We start from the raw sequence: 18,824 nt of genomic DNA, 5'->3' as shown, positions 1-18,824 counted from the left end.
ATCTGTGTCCTCAGACCAAAGATTCCAAGTTCAAACCCCACTATGATTACAAGGGGTGATTACAGAACTGATCCTCCACACATTGGCTTGTTCTGATTGATGCTTTGTCTTATTCTTTTTAGATAGTTCCTGACCCCAAAGCAGTCCATCCCTTAGACAGTCACAGTAGGTGTTCTTCCATCCATTGCCTGGGTGGCTGATGCCTTAGACCAATGTTTCCCAAACTTGGGATGCCACTTGGTCAGGGAAAGCCCCTAGCGGGCTGGGCCAGTTTGTTTACCTGCTGCGTCCGCAGGTTCGGCTGATCGCGGTTCCCACTGGCTGCGGTTCGCCGCTGCAGGCCAACGGGGGCTGCAGGAAGTGGCGCGGGCCCAGGGACATACCGGACTGTGTATGTTACAATAGTGCCCAGAGTTAGGGTGACAACCAGTGTGTACACCTCGTCCTGGGATCTGGAGGAACCGCACACAAACACAAACTGAGGATGTTTGACCCTATTGGCGGTGTCCGGACAACACGTGAAGAAGTTAATCTTGCACTGATAGATGAACCCAGGACCATTCTAGTTAAATGTGGGTGTGAGGGTCTTGTTGCATGTTTATATAGTGTCTTTCTTCCCAAAGGCTGTCAAAGCACTTCATAAGCTGTACCCGCCAGTCGAGGCGGGGATGCAGCTAAGCAATGCCAAGCAGTAAGACGGAGTGGAGGGAAGGTTCAGCCAGGACAACAGAACAAACCTGGTTTTATGCACCGTTGGATTTTTAAATCCATGCAGAGCAGAGACAGGGCCTTCACTTCTAAAGGTATCAGCTGAAACACCTACACTCAATATACTCAGTGCATCCTCCTGGGAGAAGGAGAGTCTGAGCCAGCTCTCCCAAGATCCCAAGCGTCCTGTTTTCATTAGGGCTGGGTGACTTAATACCAGAAGACTGGACAACGAAGCCTCCAAGGATGGGTCAGATCTTCAGAGCAGATCCTATGGACACGCAATACTTCTTTATTCCTCTGCAGCCCTTCCATAAAACGAGGGACTAATATCCAAAACGGTTTGAATTCCACGTCCTTTCTGAAGGCGCAGGGTGACAAACCTCTCTGCCTTCCAGGTCTTACCTGGACATTGGTCCTGAAGATGTGGCCACCTGCACACGCCCTGAGGTGGTACTAGGATAGCCTAACCTGTTCCCTGGGGCAAATGGGTTTGATCTCACAACCCCGTCAGTACTGTGCTGTGACTCAGCGTGGGCGTATCTCAAGTGTGTGCGACGTGGCTTTGCAAACATCTGTGCCGGCGCAGCCCACCCCCACTCCCTGCATGACTCAGGCATGCCAGTGGGCTTCGGCACCTGGCTCTTGCTGCTGTTTGACTGCCCTATTGTATTTGCCTTTAGCGGGCTCTGCTAATGCACCTATCAACGTGCATCTTCCCGTTTGTTTGTTGTTGTTTGTTTTTCTTCTGCGGAGTAAATTGCAGGTTTCATGCAAAATGCCCGAGGGTATTTTGACAGAGCCGAAAGGAGCAGGGAATGCTAATGAATTGTGGTATGAGAGGGTCCTTCCAGTTGGTGTTCAGTGACTTCATGAAAAGAGCCTTGCCTGAATTCTCTGTTCCCCACCCCGCAGTTGTTGTTTGCATTGTGGTTGTACCTAAGAGCTCCAGGGAGGGACTGGGGGCACTTTGACCTGAGGAAACACTTGTTTAAAAGATAGTCTCTGTCCCAAAGAGTTTACAGTCTAGGTTATTACAAGTGCACAGCAGGTGGACAAACAAACAGGACTGGAAATGGAGGATAAGCTCAGCTCTGTGGGGAGGGACAGTCATTTCCTATAAATTTGTACAGTGCCTGGCACAGCTGGGTCCCAGCTTGGTAGGTCTCCACACACTGCCACAATATAAATGTTAAATAAGAATAGCAGGGAGACCGTGAACTTTGTGCTACATAACTGCATAAGATGGCAAGGTCCCTGCCCCAGAGGGCTTTCAATATAATTCAGGCACCAGGTCTCTTCTTGCATGCACCACTAACATGCAGCCCGTAGGTTGGTTCTGAATTAATTCTCTATTCTCGAAGGTGCAAAAAACATCCAATTACATAGATCTACAGTCACCAGACCCTGCTGTTTTCTAAACTGGAAAGGGGTGTGATGATCTGATTTCACTTTGCATCACGGCCTCAGCCAGATTCATCCTACATGTATGCAGCAGACTTTTCTGCCTTCCTGAGCGAATTTTTCCACTCATTGCAGTGTCCCTCAACTTTAATAACAACAATACAGGCCCTGCTTTTTGGGTGGTCTTGGAGGTTTGCTGTGGTCCCAATGCAATTGCCTGAGCTGGGAAAGGAGCAGAGGCCAGACCCTACCAGTGAAATTTTTTTTAAATTGCTTTTTTGAGGGATTCTATTGGCAGGTGAGTATGCTCTCCCCGCCAGTTCTGGGGTGGCCTTTAACATTCCATTCCTTTCCCAAAACATTCGAGAAAACTCACTAGGAATTCTCAAGAGCCAGCAGGTTTGCACCTCTAACGTTGCAGTGTGACGGGGCATTCACCTCCTGAGCACCTCCTCTTGGCTGGCTGTGGTGCTGCAATCTCCCCTCCCCCATCCGCTCCTCGTGCCCCTTGCTTGGTAGGTCTTCAGTGGCTCAGCCCTCCAGCCAAGTTACACAGTCAAATGGTGTATTTATGTCCAAAATAACACAAAACAAAAGTCTTCCAATCCCAGGCTCAAGCTGGACTCAGCCCTGCCTTCCTGAGGGGGCCTTCTGTCTTCTGCCTATCCTTGGCTCCTTTCAATCCCGCCCTTTGCTCAGGCTTGTAAAGGAAACTTGTCCCCTTTCTCGGCACTGAGGTCACTTTGCCAGTGGCCAATGGGAGAACCTGCGCTCACCCACTACTCCTCGTCCAAACTCAGGGATCCTATAAACAGCAGCTGCGTTCTGCCTTCTCCAGTTAACTGCTGCTGTTCCCTGGGCCTTTTCCCACATAGCTCCTTTCTCTTCACCCTTCTCTCAGGGCTGAAGTCCTCAGATCCTCTTCCTCCTCACTGAATGCCAGTGCCACCAGAATCCATCTTCTGGTTCTCGCATGAGCTCCTGTGGCCAGCAAGGAGCACCCAGCCTGGCTCCTCTGGCCCCAGCCAGGAACTGACCTGCTCAGGCCCTGCAGTTCCTTTTATCGGAGCCTGCTGGGCTCAGATTGGCTGCTTCCATGCAGCCTCTCTAGGCAGGCCTGGAAGACCCACCTTCACTACTCCTTTCCTGGGGCGGGATGTGATAAGTCTGTGGGACCTCCAGAGGGGGGCCTCGAAGAACCAGGTACTGCCTGTCACATGCAGGCATCAGTATTTGCTATATAATTTCCCTTTTACAGAGTCATAATGAACCAGATGAAGCCCCTCATCTTACAATGGGTCCCACCAAGGAAGAAGGGTGTGCCCATACAGAGACCACTGCAGGCTGGGGACCCAAGTCTGCCAGCAAGTTGTATTTGCACAATACCTGATGCACTACACACTGACACAATAAATTGACTTTTCAATGGATTCCATCACACATTGGTGTATACGGGAGTGAGGTAGCTGATGACCTGGCCAAAACTGGAAGATGGGAAACTCAGGTTGGAATGACAGTGGTTGAAGATATTGATGCCCTAGCAAGGGAAATATTAGCTGAAATTAATGGTCAAAAGATGAAAGATCCTCTGATTGATACCGAAACATCTAGGAAAATAACATCTACAGTTATGAGATTGCAGCTGGGTCACATTGCCAGAATGAAAATCAATACAGAGGGGATCAAAATATATCCACTGTGCAAGACGTGTCAGGAGCAGGCTCTAATGCCTACTCAGGTTTTTGAATGCAGTATTGTAAGGAAAGTGAAGTTTTTTGGATTGAACACCTTGGATCGATCCCTTGCAAAGGAACCTGGACAAGTTGCCAAATTCATTCTCAAACTTCATGGCCTGATCTGATGATTGCAGGACAAGACAACAGTAACGTCACCTGGTGCACTGGTAGAGACCATGCATAAAGTGCACATAAAAATCATTGAGGTTTTGTCTTCACGAGGGGAAAAAAAGGTGTGTTCTTTCTCACCTCTTGGTAACTGACGCAAGGTAAAATCCTAGTGAAGACGAGGCAATTTGTAGTTTTCATATGTGTTACAGCAGGATGAGGAGTAAGGGCTGTTGGGGGAGCCTCAGGTTTACCTACATGTGCTAAAATGTGTGAAAACAACAAACTGCCGGGTCTTCACAAGGATTTTACCCCATTAGTTACCACCTTTTAGCTACCTTGAGGAAAGAACGCACCTTTGTTCAGTGAAAACTCACCCTGAGTTGGCAGGAGCATGCGGCATAATGCATTTGCAATCTAGGTATGTGCAAAAGTGCATTTGCCTGTCTGAGGAATAGGCTTTATGTGATCATTAAAATCTGCCCTGGAGAGACTTACCTTAAGACTTGGCTCAAGAGAGAGTTTTATTTGTTTTATTTTTCTTTAAATATGTGGTTGCACTCAGTAGACCTCTTCTGTGATTAGGAATGCGGGGAGTGGATTTTGCAAAATGTGGAGAGCTCTCCTGCTCTCACTTTTAATGTGAAATAAATAAAACTTGTGTTTAAATCACTAGATTTTACAAGGCTTTAAGTCAATAACACGTGTTCATTTTAGTCTAGGGGGCCAGGTTATTTGCAAAGCCACGAACAACTTATATCAGGAAGCCCCAAACTGCATCAAATTTGCCCAGTTTCGGCTTTCAGTACAATCTCCGAGCCCAGCCCAGTTCATTGGAAGGCTCGTAAGCCCTGAAACCCCAGACTCAAACGCACCTGGATATCAGGGAAGTTTGGAGGTGGATCTGTAACAGAACTTCCCAGCTGAATCCCATCCTAATAATGGGCCAAAGTGAAACCCTGGCACCCCAGAATATCGCTGAACTGGATGGCTTGAGCCCACTGGTACTTTCAGGCAGACCTCCGCTGATCCATGGTTTTGTGTCAAAACTATGGGAATCTCCTGGATTCAACTGAGCTTTGTTTGGAGTTTCTGGACTGACGAGCAGAGATGGGGACAACATGGGTTAAAACCAAAGGAATGGTTCAAACCTGGGAGCTGCAGAACCCGTTTAGGAAACCACTACACTGTATTTGTATTTGTATTTGCAAGGCTTTGCTTTTCAGAGCCCTGTGGGTGCACGCACTGACTGTTACTTGTGCTTGTCTCTCTCCTCCTCACCCACCATTAGAGAAGTGCTGTGAGCACAGACTTCAGTAGCGGGGGGTATCTTTGTGCCTTTTAATTGACCTCGGTGCTTAGTAGCAACTTCTAATTAAGAGCCGCACATGAGGGCCAGCAAAGAATCTCAGAGCCTGCTGGTGGGAGCTGAAAGCTTCCCCTCTGTACCAGAGCGCTCTCACCTCTGACTCCTGGAGCATGGAGGCCTCTGAGACCTGCCGGTATTACTGGTTGCCAAGGCGCACTCCCCCCAGCCAAGGCGAAGAGGCGCTGTCAGGTTTCTAGAGTGATGGCAGAGACTTAATAAGCGTTGGGAGCTGCTTGTGCTGTTGTGAACTCCTAGTTAAGTCCCTTCACGCAGTGGGCTGGGAGGGTTGTGTTTCTAATTGACCTACCTCTTGATTGTTTTTCTCACTACCTGCCTCGGAGCAGTTTGGGGGAAGACAGGGTGGAGAGTTTGCATCTGATTTCTGATCTTGCTCACGGCAGTGTAAACTTGTTGATTTCAGCGGCGTTTCTTCTGTTGTCCAGTGGTGGGATTGAGCTCCGAATCAGACCACGTGCTATAAACACGCACGTGCTGCCTCGTAACAATGGTACATTTTTGTGGTGAAGGGGAATTTTTCAAAACAAATGACCGGATTTGATCATGTCTCACAAATGGAGGCAGGCAGATAAAGACTGGGAAGAAATAGGAAAGGGGAAAAGCAAACCTACCCAAGGGCATGTGGGTTTGTCTGCATGCTCTGTATACACAGCCACACAAAACTGTGTTACCTTCTTAGGTAGGAAGAGGGAACGTTTGCTTTGGGAGTTTATAGCTGTGCCTCCCTTGTGGCCTGGCCAGTCGAGGAAGAGGATGAGGTTGGGTGGAAAAAGACAAAGTAGAGTTGAGCCCAAACTGAAAAGTTTCTTTCAGGATCTGAATTGTCCCCAAGTTTGTTGGGAGGGTGTTTGGTTTGGGTCCTTTGCAGAAACAGGCCTGGGCTGTGACGTTCAGGGAGAAGAGGGCCCAGAGCCTGCCTCTTCTCCCCTGCTGACTGTAACCTAGGGATGAAATAGGGGCAGGGAAAGGTGGGTGGGTGGGCAGGTGAGGGGTGTTCAGGGGGACAGTGGGGTGAAGAGTGCCGTGGGTGAGGGGAGTCCAGCGGAGGGCAACAAAAATGATTAGGGGACTGGAACACATGACTTATGAGGAGAGGCTGAGGGAACTGTGATTGTTTAGTCTGCGGAAGAGAAGAATGAGGGGGGATTTGATAGCTGCTTTCAACTACCTGAAAGGGGGTTACAAAGAGGATGGTTCTAGACTGTTCTCAGTGGTAGCTGATGACAGAACAAGGAGTAATGGTCTCAAGTTGCAGTGGGGGAGGTTTAGGTTGGATATTAGGAAAAACTTTTTCACTAGGAGGGTGGTGAAACACTGGAATGAGTTACCTAGGGAGGTGGTGGAATCTCCTTCCTTAGATATTTTTAAGGTCTGGCTTGACAAAGCCCTGGCTGGGATGATTTAGTTGGGGATTGGTCCTGCTTTGAGCAGAGGGTTGGACTAGATGACCTCCTGAGGTCCCTTCCAACCCTGATATTCTATGATTCATGGGGGGCAGTGGGTGGGGAGGTGAGGGGTGCCTGGTACTTACAGGGTTCTTGGTGTGGGAGGGGCTGCCCAGTATTCATGGGGTTCAGTAGGTGGGAGGCACCCAGCGGGGTGTGGCGGTTGCTGTACTAATTGGTTATGGTCTCAGTGTAGCAGCTGAGGAAGCCGCCCGCTCCCTGCGGGCTGGTCACTGCAGCGGTTGGGCTGGCTCGGCTGCTGGGCCCTGGCTCCCCCCTCATCTTGCTCCCCGACTGTGAAGCAGCAGCCACTGACCAGCAGTTCCCCTCCTCTGCGCAGGTGTGCTGAGCCGTCTGGTGGAAACTCTGTGAGGGGGACCCCCCTGGAGTCTGGCCCGGGCCCCCCACTGCAGAAGAAGAGATGGCAGTTCATGAGCCGCCAGACCTCCTTCCAGAAACAGGGAGCTGGGTCCGGGGAGTCGGCACTTCCAAAATTAGGGTGAAAATTCGGTAAAACAGGAATAATGGCTTTTTTTTATAACCCAAGAACTTTTGGGGAAAAAATCGGTGAAAACCAAAACCGAAGGGGCCTTATATGTGGGCTCTTGTCTGGCTGTGCCCGGTGTCATGCTGAGGGAGAGACTCCGTCCCCTTATGGACATAGCTTGGCTGAGGAGACCGCTTTGTTGAGCAGCTTCAGTGTGGCGTGGAGAGCAGTGCCCGTGGACTGGGGAATACCTGCAAGGCTCCAGCCTGGAAGGTGAAAGGAGGAGGAAGCCTGCCTGGCATGCTTGTATCATCCATTTGCTAAAGAATCAATATGTGTATTGATTAGCCAGGACCTTGAGGAGATAAAGGAACTGACTGGTAGATGAGGTGGGGAGCAGGATTAAAAATTAAGTGAAATTCCTGTGCTACGTGCTGGCGAGGGAGGCCGCTCAGAGTTAACAGTCCTGTCACCAAAGAGATTGGCAAATACATTTACTGGGGCAGCTAGTTATAATGAAGCAGGACGTGACAAGTGGAATTAGAGTGAGTATGGGCTAGTGTTTGGGGAGCCAATTACAAATGACCCTGGCTGGGTGCTCGCAGGGGAGGACGTGTGTGATTTGTGTAGCCTTGGGACACAGGGATGGAAATCTAGCTCATGCAGATTGACTGGGGGGCAGGCAGAGATGTAAGAGTTAGGAGCTGGCCAGGCTGGCTGAGGGTAATGCAGAAAAGTGGAGGGCAGATGTGTGGGTGAGTTAGGAGGCACCTGGAGTTCTGTGGGGTGTCTCTTTATTAAACACCGAGCAAGACAGATTCCCTGACCCATCAGTCCTACAGTCAACAGTAATCCAGGCGAAAACATGTATATGGTATGACACCTTGGTGCTAGAAAGCACAGAGGTCATCGCCTTGGAAGGCGGAGATCAATTTCTGGAGCAGGAAACTTCTGCTTTCATTGTTAATTCTAGGGGTCAAATGATCCTTTAGACTGGACGGTGTGCATGAGGCAGATGGAGATTGGCCACAGGCATGAGTTGAGTATGGTTTAGGAGGCTTCTTTGAAAATGTTTCCTTTAGCATCCTGCTAGAAAGAAATGAGGAAAATCACTATTTACTGGTGAAAATGTCAGTCCAGCTTTACTATTTCTGCGTTATATTTTCTGCTCTGAGATGAAATCTAGCTTTATGCCAGGCTGGATACTCCTCCCACAATCCTGGCACTCCAGCTGGAGCATCTGAGGTCCTTTCATCTGAGCGACCAGCCAACACTACAGCATCCTTGCTCCTAGAAGAAAGCCCTGAGGCTGCCTCCAGTTCCCCTTCTGCAATTAGAAGGGGCTCTTGGAGCAGTAAGATAAATCTCGCTTTTGTCTCACCTATTCAAACTCCCGCCCGATGCTCCCCACACCGGCCAGCAAAGTGGCAAAGGAGCTGAGCTCATGACACTCCCCGCCACTCCCCCCCACCCAGGTCACTTTACACAACCCAGGTAACTCAAGGTGCTATTGCTGAGCTCCCAGGCCACACACCTGACTTCCCTGAGACACAGTTACAAAGCAGGCAATTGGTACATGGTGCGGGTCCCGCTGCTCACTAGTGCTGACCTGAGTTCACTTCATTACCTAACAGTTGTTTAATTGCTGTCAGCGATGGCATCCCTACAGATTATTGCTCGATGTAATGTGGCATCTGGTTTTCATAGGCAGGACTCTAGGGAAGGAAAAGGCTATGCCCTTGCTGGGACGTGAGTGAGGAATGTTAACGTTCTAAGTACCAGGCAAGGTCAGGGTTCGCTCCTGGTGCCATCGCAGATTACGAAGTGTCCTTTCAGGCCAGCCGGTGACATAAAGGCTATTGCTGGAGAGGAGACACTGGAGACTCAGTGGATCTCAGTGGTCATGGATTAGGCCCAGGGTGGTTCAACCAGCCAGGCGTTTGAGACCCGCATTCTATTCCCAGCACTGCCCCGTTGGGTAACCTTGGGCAAGTTACTTTACTGTTATTACCTTTACTTATTATTTGTATTGCACCAGTGTTACAGGTCATCTTCGGCAGCGCCGGCCACAGCGTGCACTAACCAGGCTGGTCTTTCACCCTGGTGGAATGGCGATAATGATGTTCCCCCAGCTATTTATACAGTGCTCTGAGAGCTGCCAACAAGCAGCACTGCCCAAGCACAAAGCATTAGTATTATTATTTATTGATTGATTCATTGATTGATTTTATTATTTCCCCAAGTTGCTGGATGGGCAAAGCTCAAGCCGTCAGGTCAGTGAAAAGCAGCTGAAGGGCTGAGCACCACAGTATTAAGTTAAAAAAAATCTATTCAAGAATAATGTTTGTGAAAACAAGGGGCAAAGTGGCCTATAATTAAATTTGGCATTGCAGTACTGGATGACTGTGTGCATATCCATGCACCCTCACACACATATATATGTCCACAAAGCTATTGGTAATAAAAATATAGGGTGAGATTTTCAAAGCCAACTCAGAGATTTCGCCATGCAAGTCCCATTCAATGAGTGGCCATTGTCTGTCTAGCTCCCCTACTCAGTAATGAACAAGTTAGTCCTATATTGCTAACAGCACTGGAATAGCTCTCCTCAAAACTCCTCCTCCCAACTTACAGATATAATGTGACTTTTTTTCCTTGAGTTGCTAGTTCACTCGCCCATCTGGACCTTTCTGCTCTATTTAGATTTCCTGACGATTTCCCTTTTTTAATATGGTGTCTTGTCGCTCTGTAGCAGATGCATGTAAAGGTCTTTTTTGCGGTTCGGTTGCATTTCTTATATTGTTCTGTACAAAATGTTTTGGGTCAGTGAGAAAGCCACTTGCTAGGATTGCTTTTTCATGTGTCTCTGACATATTTCCTGTATAGACTCATAGACTTAAAGGCCAGAAGGGACCATCATGATCATCTAGTCTGACCTTCTGCACATTGCAGGCCACGGAACCTCACCCACCCACTCCAGTAAAAGGCATATATTATGTATATATCAGGCATTGCCGTAACGACAGCCTGAAATTCCAGGGTGTCTTTTCTTTCACACAGGCTGACATTTGCCGGGCAACTTCTTCTCTGTTACAGCAGTGTAAATTTGAGGCCCTTTGCTGAAGTCAGCGGAGTGACTCCAGAATTGCACCAGCATAACAGATCAGAATTTAGCCTTTTGTTCGTTTATCCCTAGCTGCTTTGTTCTGTTTTAGGACCTGATCCTATGTGGATTGACTGCAGCGGCCCTAATTCCAAATACAGTTTATTAGTGGAGGAAGTTTTATCTTTTGCTGGTGTGGATTTCTGAGACGTAGGCTAATGTAAGGGACTCATAGCACTGGGAGACTGTAGGGCAGGCGCTATGCAAGGTTTCTTCACACGACGCTCCTGAGTAATCTCAATCCCAACTGAGCTACATCCTTCCATTTCTACCACCCCGTGTGAGTCCTGGTCTTCCAGGAACAGTCTACCTGTGACCCATTGTATAGTTGTTTTGTGAGATGGCCAAACATGCACTAGGGACAAAAGTGAGGTCACTCATTTTGTTTCTCCTTGTGATTTATTTAGAGGAGTTAGAACACAGGTCCTACCCTAGAATAACCACTTTATTGACCCAGTGGGGTAAACCCGGTTTGCCTCTGGACTGACTAGAGGCAGTGAGGACGTGCAGCCTTAGCCGGTTGCTATCCCAGTTCGTCACCGCGTGGTCAGTGACCCTCGTAGGAAGTATGGTTGAAATGGCAGCTCGGTGATGCTCCCGCTGTTGCCTTCTTGTCGCCTCAGGAGGGAGAATAAGCTGCGGATCCAGAATGGCTGGCTGTGCCACCTGGCCCCGGAAATCATCCGCCAGCTCTCGCCTGACACGGAAGAGGACAAGCTGCCCTTCTCCAAGCCCTCAGACGTTTTTGCACTTGGGTAAGTCCTGTTGTGGGCCCAAGCTAATATCTGGCTCTGTCGGGAGGAGTTTGGGGTTGGGGGTGAGCCCATGGGCTAGCACAGTATTGCAGCATTCTGGTGCTGCTGCAAAGCAGGCAGGAACGACGGGAGGGAAATGAAACGGAACCGAAGGGATCTGTCTTATTGCAGCAGGAGTTCGGTAACTCTCTTGGTCTCCCAGGCGGATTGTTGGTTTGTGGAACAGGCCGAACAGAGCGTTCTAGGGGGAGGAGGGTGTGGGTGGTGTGGAGTCCTTGCCGCGCGGGGGGGGTGGAACGGGACCTTCTTGCCTATAGAAAGGCTGTGGAATGCAACAAAGCCTGCAGTATTCTTTGTGCCATAGAGCCAAGTTCATGGCAGCCCAGTACGTATGTGTTAGGGGTTTGTGGAAAGGCCAGGGAAGTGGCTGGACCAGGCCAATCCAGGATGGCTGGTTCCATCCACTAACTGTATGGATCCATTGGCCATCAGCTCTACGTAGAAGAAGGCACAGAGGAGATAAAGGAAGTGACTGCTGTAGCCTATAGCAGCATCTGCTGGCTGGCTGCCCCACAGCCTGGGATCACCTAGCTTCTGCCGGCTGGCTGCCCCACAGCCTGGGATCTTGGTCAGCGTGAAAGATTCTTTCCCTCTTCTTCATGCCAATGCTTAAACTAGTTTGAAAAAAGTGGGGGCTATCATAATCTGGGAGCCGCAAATTTAGTAAGAGAGTGGTTAAAGCGCACCCATCAGCAACCCAGCTTGATTTTTTAAAATATTTAAATATTTGTTTGCCGGGTCTGCGACCCCTTGTGGCCTTTCCCCACTTTAAGCGCCATTCCCTGTGTTGCGTGGGGGATGAGACAGTCTCCATGCCAGCACTCTGCAGCATGCTAAATGCTGAGATGGGGGCGCTAGAGCAATCTCACTGACCAAACTAAATTAGGGATGGACCTCAGCTTAACCCTTTCTTCTAAATGATGGAGTCTTGCATCAGCCAGAGCCCAACTCCAGAGCTGAGCCTTGTCTCCAGCAGACTGAATTGAAACCACAGTCCAAATGGCATCCCGCAGCTTGGGGCAAGATCCCATTTGACTTCAGGACTTCCACTTTGTGACCAGGGCCAACTCCAGAAAACTAGATCCACCTTCAGCTCTCGGGTTTCTGGTTCAGACCCATCTCTCCCCTATAAATACTTCATAACGTGAACATAGAGGAAACATTTTAGAGAGCCCGGCTGATTGCGTGTGAGGCGGTGGGTAGGAGAACCTAGAAGAGTTCGATACTCTGAATTCTCTACGGACATTGATCTCCATGCTAGATAATCTAGAACAATTTAAACATTATTAGAATTTTGCTCTAAAACTGCGGACAGTAGGGGGAGGGGATGCCAAATGACAGACAGACAGAGTAAATGGTTGTTTCCAGTTAGAGCATCTCGTACACCAGTTAATTATTCACACTATTTATCTAATAGAAAATATCCTTTGTGAAAGTGGCCCAACCATTTCCCTGATAAAAAATCTTCCTTGAGGCAGACATAGGACGATAGGTTTTGTCCGGTGGATTAATTTTCCTTTGTGCCATATTGATGGGCACCTTAAAGACTGCAGCATACGGTGATTAGTTTATGCGAAGCTGTTATCTGACAAGCTATTTCCATTTAAAAAATGCAATAATTAAAGCAGTACATTTTTGGTGTAATGTCAGCGTTAAAAACAACAACAAAAAAAGAAGCAATTAAGGGATCTTCTCAAACTAAGCAAAAGCCATTTGGTTAAGACTTAAAGTTATTATCTGAGAGCTCTATGCCTGTTTAAAGTAGCCGTCAGTTTCTTTTACAAGTTTTCAGTGTTTTTGTTCTTCATGGTTCGTAATATCCTCCCAGATGCTGGGAATTGTGCGGCCAGATCCTCAGCTGCTGTAAATTGATTTTAGTGGAGATTTGCCAGTTTACACCGGCTGAGGATCTGGCTCACAAATTCTTTTCCTGAAGGAATTTGGGACCAAATGAGACCAAAAATGGCAGCAAAGGGAAATAGTCGTAAGACTTGGTAAGGCTGCACTGCCTTTCTGCCCCCTTTTGGTCTCTTTCCCCAGCACACTGCAGGACAGCTCTAGTTTTCTCCTTTTGGTAAACACCAGTGGGCAGATGGTCAGTTTGGGTCATTGATTTCAGTGGTGCTATGACAGCTGACATCACTGTGGCTTTGCTCCCAGATTTGGCTGGTATTCTGGTTCTTCTAGAGTTACTGGTGGCCTGAAGAGATCTAGCTCATGGGGCACTGAGAATTGCCAGGGTACAGGGAAAGGCTGCATGGCCCCTTTCCACTAAGCCTTAGGGAGCAGGGTAGTGTAGGCACTGCTCTGCTACCTTAATGCCTCTTGTTCGTTCCTCTAAGCAGGGATGGTCCTGCTTGTTGGCTGACCTTACTGGGGCTGCTTTGTGACCCAGTGTGTCTGCAGTGGGATCTAGGCTCTAGTCCCGAGGAAAAGATTCTGGCGTAGAAAAATTTGTATGGAGAAACACCGAATGTCCAGGTGATTAAGACCTTGCTTCACAGAAGTCCTCCATTAAGGAGGAGGAAAAATAAGGAATGGAATCAATCAATGTAGCAATGTGAAGTGTCACAAAGCTAAGAGATGCCCTCCGCTCCACTAATTAATGTTATCCTTCTGGTCTGACAGGTAAGGAATAACTCTGCACGGATCTGTGCCAGGGAAACTCATGCTTAGAAAAACAAATTAATTAAAGCTGGGTGCAGCCATCAAAATAACGGTGGCGACTGCAGGGATGTGGTCTAAAATTGAAAAATAAACTCTGGAAAATGAGTTTTCAGAGTGGGCCTTCTGAAAATTCTCTCTGGAAGCCTCGTGTTCTTTGCGTTCTGGAGATGGACATCTGCAATCTTTGGATCTAAAACCTGCTTTGCATTGAATCGCTGACCATCAGTAACGACTCTCAGCTTAGCTGGAAGGAGAACAGCTGCCTGTGAGATGGTGCTGTTAGACTCAGCCTTTCAAGACACTCTTATCCCCCTATCTAGACTCTGTTGCCTGAGACTAGGAAAGGGAACGTATGGATACATTTATACATACAGAGCTTTTTATTTTTCCTTCATCGCAGAAAATACACGTTTATCAAGCAGATTAACGGAAGAAATCGTTCAGGTATGAGAACATTAGAAATACTCCAGACCTTACAGCAATGTTTCCGGTTCCCATTCCGTGCACACTAATTTTTTTCGGGGGGGGGGAGGGTTCTCATGTTGGGTACCCAATTGGATATGACCAGGGCTCATTTTTTCAGCAGCATGGAGCACCGGTAGCTCATGTTGACTTTGGTAGGGGCAGCGAGTGCTCAGCACCTCTGAAAACCAGGATCTGGCATGTCAGATTTGGCACCTGAAAACAGGCATCCAAAATTAATGGACGCTTCCAAAGACTGAGGCCTTAGATGCCATTGCACTTAACATACCACAGTGACAGGCAACTTATGAATACCATTGGCAGACAGCACCACTTCCTCTAATTGTGCAGTATCCAGTCCTGTGGATGAAATTGTCCCTAAATTATTGGATACTGCCAGTTGGACCTGCCCCCCCTGAACCCCAAGACTGGCATAGTTCTGGAGCAAGAAATATTTTATAAAATGCCTACCCCCCACTTTTGTAAAGATGCAGGCTTCTCACTCAAGGCAACTTTAGAATGGTTTGTATTTATATTATTCACAGCCCATGGATCCTTTCAGCTGTAAACCATCAAGAGTTCCAAACTTGGGGTCTGATCTTGCCTCCCCTCTGCTCAAATGACTCTCATTGATGAGAATGGCACTTCTAGGCATGGAAGGATTCAGAATCAGACTGAGTAAATACATCAGCAGATTTGCTAGTCACCTCTCTTCCATTTTGCTGATAGCTACCACCGCTGTCTTCAGAGAGGAAGCCACTTACTCCCCTAATGTAACTAGTGCAGTATGTGAGGAAAGGACGGAGCCATGGTGGATGTACCTGGGGCCAAAGGCTCTGAGCTGCCCCGGTTTAAGCCAGCAGGGAATTTAGGCCTGGTGCCTAGGTTGGTGACTGGCACACTGGAAATCTGCAGCTAGACCTGCCTCATCCCCAGGTCCCCCTTTAGACATTAGTGCCTTGAACATAGTGAATGTGAAGAGAGCTCCTGGCATTTGTGGTTGGTGCTGCTGGGCTTTGGTTCTCAATCAGTTTTGCAATAACAACAACAACAAAAGAGGAAGAAGAAGAAGAAATGAAGCGAAAGTTCAGTAGATGCAGAAACAAGAGAACCCTGCTTACAAAAGAGCTCTGCGTGAAGCCTGCTACGCTGGTCCTGGTGAAATATTCCTTTCTCGAGCGCATTATTTCAAAACAAATCCATTCAGGGCCCGAAGGCCAGCAACACTAACACAGTACAGATAAGAATTCCCCAGGAAACCTTCTGATTAATCCCAAGAGTCCACTTAGAAGCATGAACATTTATTTTTTCAAAAAGTCCCGTTGTCCAGACACCAGATAATAAGCCTGGTTGTCAAGGGGGCAAGGAGCAGATAGCAGGGTGAAGGACGAGCTAGCTATTGAATGGATCTCCTCTTGGAAGTGATGTTGGAGGCTGTCTCTGGTCCTAGAGCAGCAGTGAAAAGTGTAGGCAGTTGGCTATGGGGAGAGAAGCTGATGTTTCGTGCCCTCCCTTCCCACTAGTTCCATCTAGGGATCAGGAGACAGCTGTGCTGCTGGGGCAGGAACAAGGAGCCCAGGCTAACTGTCTGCCTTCTGAGTACCTCACAACTTTGTAACTCTGCCCCCAGCTCCAGCTTTCAAATCCAGTTCTATTGTGAGCAAGAAAGGAAATTTCAGCAGGGTCATGGGGAGGAGGGGAGCTGATGTCCAGGGAGACTTAGATCTTCATTTCACGCTGGCTGATGCTTTTCAGGACATCTCTCATTACCCTGTCAAGGTGCATTTCCCCTTTGACTTGATGGATTTCTGGTTTTCAATTAATACCTGAAAGCTGAAGCGTGCGAGGCTGTATTCCCTTCCTCCCCTTGAACCTATTTTGCATGGTGCAGCGATTGCTGCTGTCATGGACAATCTTTTTTTTTTTTTTTCTCCCCCTCAAGTCATGTCTTGGTGGTGAATATAATAAATGTGAAGCAGAACAATGCCCCTGGACAGGGCTGTCCGCCTCGGAGCGCTTTTGAAGCCGAAGATTGATGTTTCTTGCAAAGCTGAGGGAGGTGACTCAGAACTCCTCTCCCTCCACAGCTGTGGAGGTGGGGAGTAAGAGAAGAACATTGCCCTCTACTATGGATGGAAGACATGGGGATGGGGTGGCGCACAAGTGGCTTCAAACACCTTTGTCCTTAGCTCAGCTGTGCCAGACATCAGGATCTGAGCCCGAAGTTTTCATTTAATAAAGTGGGGTTGCAAACCTGATAGTTGTGCAGAAAACCTTATAAAATGTGAGCCCAACATCAGCCAATGAGGTGTGGTTCTCCTGACCCAGCGGACCCCGTCTCAGTGGCTTGTTGACTCTGAAACTGTAGGGAGCTGTTTTAAATGTGAACACTGTAAACTGATGGTCACCTCAGCAGATGATACCAGTGTGGGCCTCCTCCACAATCCCAGACCACTTCCCAGGGGCCAAAAGACCCCGCTGGCTCCCTGCTCAGCTGCCAGGTTCTCCACCTTCCCCCCGACAACACAGTTCAGTTCCATCAAGACACCGCCCTGTGGCACACTGGAAACCCCTCATGCCAGGGCAGTGCACAGCAAATGCAACTATGTACAAAATTCAATGTGCGGCCTGGACTATCCATGGCCACGTCGACCAGCTCAGCTGGTGCAGAATGTCCAGTGGGCTGCACCAGGGCGGCGCAGACGTTAGATGCAGCTCACTGCAGAGTACATGGGGCCTTGCCTCACTGTCTGTCTGGAGTGGCCAAGTAGCAAATGGCTGGAGAATCTGACCGACCCTCTCCACCCCAGGAGGTGGCTGGTCCCGCCGGGTCAGGAATGAAGATCCCAGATGGGGGTGTGTGGGGGAGCTTGCATCGCTGTCCAGACAGTCCCTGTGTTACGGGCAGTCTACCTACCACCTATCTGCCTCTGGGGCTGTTGATCTAGCACTGAATTCCTGTTGGGGAAAAAACAGAAAAGCAAAACCTCCTGTTGCTACAGAGCTTGCTTCCAGATCCAGCTGGAGCAGGTGGCATGAATGTGTAAAAGCTATAAGACTGATTTACCCCCTGCATTATCTATTAAGCTGCTCCCCATGCAGCAGGTTCAACCACCATTGCAGCACTGCAGGAGCCTCCCACTTGAAGTACCAGGGTCACTAGTCAGTCTGTTTGTGCCTCCCATCAAAGAGGCCTATTCTCTTCTCAGTGGGCCAGATTCTTAGCTGGTGTAAATGGATGTAGCCCCAGCAAAATCAGTGCAGCTACACCAGTTTTACACTAGTTGAAGGTCTGGCCCAATATGTGCTAAAAAGGGTGGGGGGGGGAATGGCACAGGTGCCTTTTACTGGTAATGAGAGTTACAGTCACATGCAAAATCCCTGCAGGTCAAGATGAGACTGTGATGAGAATCCCCAGCAAAGGGGATGCAATGTATTGGAACACGGGTCTAGCAGTCAGAAGAGCTGGGGGTTCATTCAGAGTTTGCCAGCGACTTGTCATGTGACTTTGGTCAAGTCACTAGCTTCTGTGCCTCAGTTTCCCCATCTCTGAAATGGCATGAATACCCACTTTTGTGGAATGCTTTGAGATCCCTGGGTACAAGGTGCTATCTACATAGGAGAGGGTAGTGGTGGTGTGAGAACATGCCTTCTCTGAGATGTCTACCCTGGATACTGAATAAGGAATGCCCCTGGCAGGGCATATTCTGTCAGTGCGGATGTTCAGGGAGAGAATGCGGCCTGGCTACAGTGTTCAGAGGTACCCCAGCTGCATCTTTGGTGTCTAGGTCATTCTAACGCCCAGTGCTACTGTCTCCGAACAGCACTATCTGGTATGAGCTGCATGCGCGGGAGTGGCCTTTCAAGACGCAACCGGCAGAGGCAATAATATGGCAAGTGGGAAGAGGGATGAAGCCCAACCTCAGCCAGATCGGCATGGGCAAAGAGATATCGGTATGTGATGTGGCAGTGTGTTCAGGTGGGTGGGGGGAGGTGCTCCCATTGTGACGCACTCTAGCATCTCCAACCGCTCTAGCGTCTCCAAAAATCACCTTTGCTGGGGTGGCCCGTGGGCCAAAGAAAATGCGGTTGTGTTGTGTGCCAGGATCTAACTTCCCTTCCTGCTGTCTCAGCCAGAAGAGACTGCCAGGGTGGTGGAGGCTCATGCAGTCCCTAGAGGGGAAGGAGCGCCTCATGTCACTCCACACCAGCCACCTTTTGACCCACTTGACCTATTGTTGGTGGGCCCCATCCAGCTCTTATTGGCTGGAAGGAAGAAGGTGTTACGGGTAGGGGAGAGCTGCAGGGCTCCAGCAGCAAAGCAGGGTGTATCCCTTCCCCTTCCAGAGAGGGAACACAGCAGCTCCGCCCTTTTTGCATTTACCCAGCCTTTTGTGGGGTCTGGGAGGTGGCATGTGCGCCTTGGAGTGAACTCCACTGTT

General features: G+C 48.9%; 1 protein-coding gene across 4 annotated transcripts in view; it reads left to right on the top strand.

The window, feature by feature from the left end:
- KSR2 (kinase suppressor of ras 2) overlaps positions 1 to 18,824 on the top strand; it is a 283,471-nt gene that overhangs the window by 247,344 nt on the left and 17,303 nt on the right. For all 4 annotated transcript variants that reach the window (XM_073312611.1, XM_073312609.1, XM_073312612.1 and 1 more), the window contains 2 exons: positions 11,062 to 11,193; positions 18,207 to 18,336. In XM_073312611.1, coding sequence (XP_073168712.1) covers positions 11,062 to 11,193; positions 18,207 to 18,336 — 262 coding nt within the window. The remainder of the gene's footprint in view (positions 1 to 11,061; positions 11,194 to 18,206; positions 18,337 to 18,824) is intronic.

The sequence above is a fragment of the Lepidochelys kempii genome, chromosome 15 (genome assembly GCF_965140265.1).
Source record: "Lepidochelys kempii isolate rLepKem1 chromosome 15, rLepKem1.hap2, whole genome shotgun sequence".
Taxonomy (NCBI): Eukaryota; Metazoa; Chordata; order Testudines; family Cheloniidae; genus Lepidochelys; species Lepidochelys kempii.
The sequence above is the reverse complement of the archived record's forward strand: the minus strand, read 5'-3'. Positions and strand labels throughout refer to the sequence as shown.